Source organism: Empidonax traillii, unplaced genomic scaffold (genome assembly GCF_003031625.1).
Source record: "Empidonax traillii isolate 1590-97213 ecotype Southwest subspecies unplaced genomic scaffold, ASM303162v1 scaffold1787:size119432, whole genome shotgun sequence".
Taxonomy (NCBI): domain Eukaryota; kingdom Metazoa; phylum Chordata; class Aves; order Passeriformes; family Tyrannidae; genus Empidonax; species Empidonax traillii.
Genome location: NW_020956980.1, coordinates 6160 through 8863, shown reverse-complemented (window position 1 = coordinate 8863; position 2704 = coordinate 6160). Strand labels below are relative to the sequence as shown.

Genomic DNA, 2704 nt, shown 5'->3' with positions numbered 1-2704 from the left:
GGAACGAATTACCTTTCCTATGTGAAAATTTGATTATCCATTTGTGTCTCCACAGAACAGAGTGATGTAGAGTTTCTTCATAGTTGCAATCAGACTTTCTTTCAGGAATTTATTTCCTGCAAGGTCATGGCCTTTTTACACATTTCTGGTCAGTGCTTCTGCCGTTGAAACTGTCTGTGGTTTGGCAGCAAATACTTCCTTCAGCCACCCGAGGCAGAATTTTGTGTGTGAGGAACAGGAAGAAAAAGAAAAATGGAATCTGTTGTAATTTCTCAGAAGGTTGAGCTTGACAAAGGGACCCACAATGAAGTGCTTGATATTCTTGGGAGGAGAGCAGGCCACACAGTAGAATTGCTGAGAGATGATGACTTTCTTAAAATGACTGGGTAGTCTGGTGTAAGACTTTAGGTCTGCACTTGCAACTGGAGACCTCAGTGACTTCCAAGTGCTTGCAGGGATGAATTCCAGTGAAGACCCCAAAGACTTGCCAGTGAAGTTCTCTGATCACTCCTTGTCTCCTGATGATTCCTTGCCTTGCTTCTCTCGTTTACATTTTTGGGTTTTGTTTCTTAGTTTGGCATGTCTGAAGGTTTCCTTGTGATTATCAGCATTGCTTCATTCAGCAATGCATCGTGTGTTAGTGCCTCTTGTTCATGGTACAGCAGGTGTGAAAGGCAGGAGATGTGAAGGTGTCCTTGAGTTCTGTTATGAGAATAGGACAAATAAATGTGAACATGACCTCTTTGTGGAACAGTGTGGGTGGTAAAAGAAGGCAGATTGACTCTGAGTCACTCGTTTGGTGAGTCATTCTTTGTTGGATGACCACTCCTCGTTCATTTTGGTGGTTTGTAATTTGCAGAATTAGAATCCTTCCATTTCTTCTCTGAATGGTGGGGAGCAGGCAAATGTGCCTCCCTTCTTGGTGTTATTATAGTGCATTATCATCTCATGGTCAATCTTACAAACGATGAGAGGGTCACAGGGAAAGCTGCCAGTTGCATAGCAGTGAAGAGAAGGCAGGAGAGCTCTGTGTGTGAGGTTGTAGAAGAATTTCATCATTCACTTGCATATCTTTTGTCACAGGTAACACCTGCATGTCCCTGATGGGGTACCATGCAATCTGAGCTGCTTCTGGACAGTAAGTGAGGCCTAATGAAGGGTTATCACACTTGACCTGTTCCTCTCTGTGAGTTCCTAACTCTTTCCTTTCTTGGTGTCAGGAGCTCAACCTCAGGGTGTCTGCTCTCACGTGGAAGGTCACTTCTCTTCCAACTGTCCCACACACCTGGGATGTTTACAGCTGTGAAGAGGAAGCTTTCACAGACATATGTGCTCACCTAGGCACACTTTTCTGTAGTGTAACAGTGCAAAACCTTCTCAGCTGCAGTCCTTGAAGGGCAGAGTGGTCACCCACTGAAGCCAAGGATTCTATAAACCCACCAGGGGTGGGTGGAAGAATATGTGCAGAGTGTCTCTCACACAGTTGCCCAGAACATGCTGGACACTCATCTGGAGACTGTTAAATAGCTGAGGAACTGGCTGAGTAGTCATCTCCAAGGAGTTACAGATAATGGCTCAGTGTCCAAGTGCAAACTTAGAACTTGTTCCTCAAGAATCCTTCCTGAGACCAGTGCTATTTAGTACCTTCATAGACAATGGGATTGAGTACACCCTCAGCAAATTCGCAGCTGACACCAAGCTGAGTTGATTCATGAGAGGGCAGAGATGCCACCTAGAGGGACCTTGACAGGCTGGAGGCGTGGGCCTGTGCAAGTATCATGAAGTTCAACAAGGCCAAGGCAAAAGGTCCTACACCTGGATCAGGGCAATCTGCAGTTTCAGTAGGGAGTCGGCTATTGGGAACAGCGTTGCAGAGAAGTAAATGGGGTTACTGGAGGGTGATAAAATGGGACATGATTTGGCAGAAGGCACTTAACGGTCAGAAAGAAAATTGTATCCTCTGCTACATTAGAAGTAGCATGGCCAGCAGCTTGATGGGGATGGTTCACTGCCTCTAAACTCTTTCTGTGAGACCCCAGCTAGAGCCCTTCAATTATGGTGATGAAAAGAAGGATGTTTCAAGAATCACAAACAAAAGAGTAACTGCTACTGTGCTACCTTAGCATAGAGATTGGTTCCATTACTTTAGGCTGATTCATTTCCCAGGTTAATTCATCCCAGGTAATGAATTCAGCAGAATTCAAGAGATCTCACATTGTGCACAAATGCTCTTGAAGTCTTCCTTCTAATATCATTTATTGCTCCTATATTTGTGCCCTGGTTTATAAAGAGTAACTGAGTTCCTTCCTTTATCTCCTTGCTAGGAATATTTATGAATATTTGATTCTTACTATTAATTGTGATAATGACCTAAACCACCCGACAGCGCATCTCAGTTCAAAAGAACTTAGGAAGCAAATTAAGCAGGTCCTGCTTTGATTGCTGATTGGAATCGAGTGGAGACTCCACAGCCGGTTCAGTAGACAGCGCAGCTCAAAGGTGGCTGCAGTGCTGTGGCGGCGCCTCCGGGTGTCGCTGTTGGCCGCCGCCGAGCGGCGCTGGAGCCGCAGCCGCCGCCGCCGCAGCGTCCTGCCCCCGCAGGCTGCTCGCTCGCCCGGCCAGTGGCGGCCAGAGCGGCAGCGGCACGGGCAGCAGAGGCGAGAGGCGGCCAGAGCGGGCAGCGGCGGCGTCCGAGGAGGCGGCG

At 47.1% G+C, this 2704-nt stretch overlaps 1 protein-coding gene across 1 annotated transcript in view; it reads left to right on the top strand.

The window, feature by feature from the left end:
- The window catches only part of LOC114071012, a gene marked incomplete at its 3' end in the record, with an annotated part of 15912 nt that overhangs the window by 7053 nt on the left and 6155 nt on the right, over nt 1-2704 (top strand). Inside the window, exon 2 of the mRNA XM_027908668.1 lies at nt 2458-2657. Within this exon, the coding sequence (XP_027764469.1) occupies nt 2458-2657 (200 nt within the window). The remainder of the gene's footprint in view (nt 1-2457; nt 2658-2704) is intronic.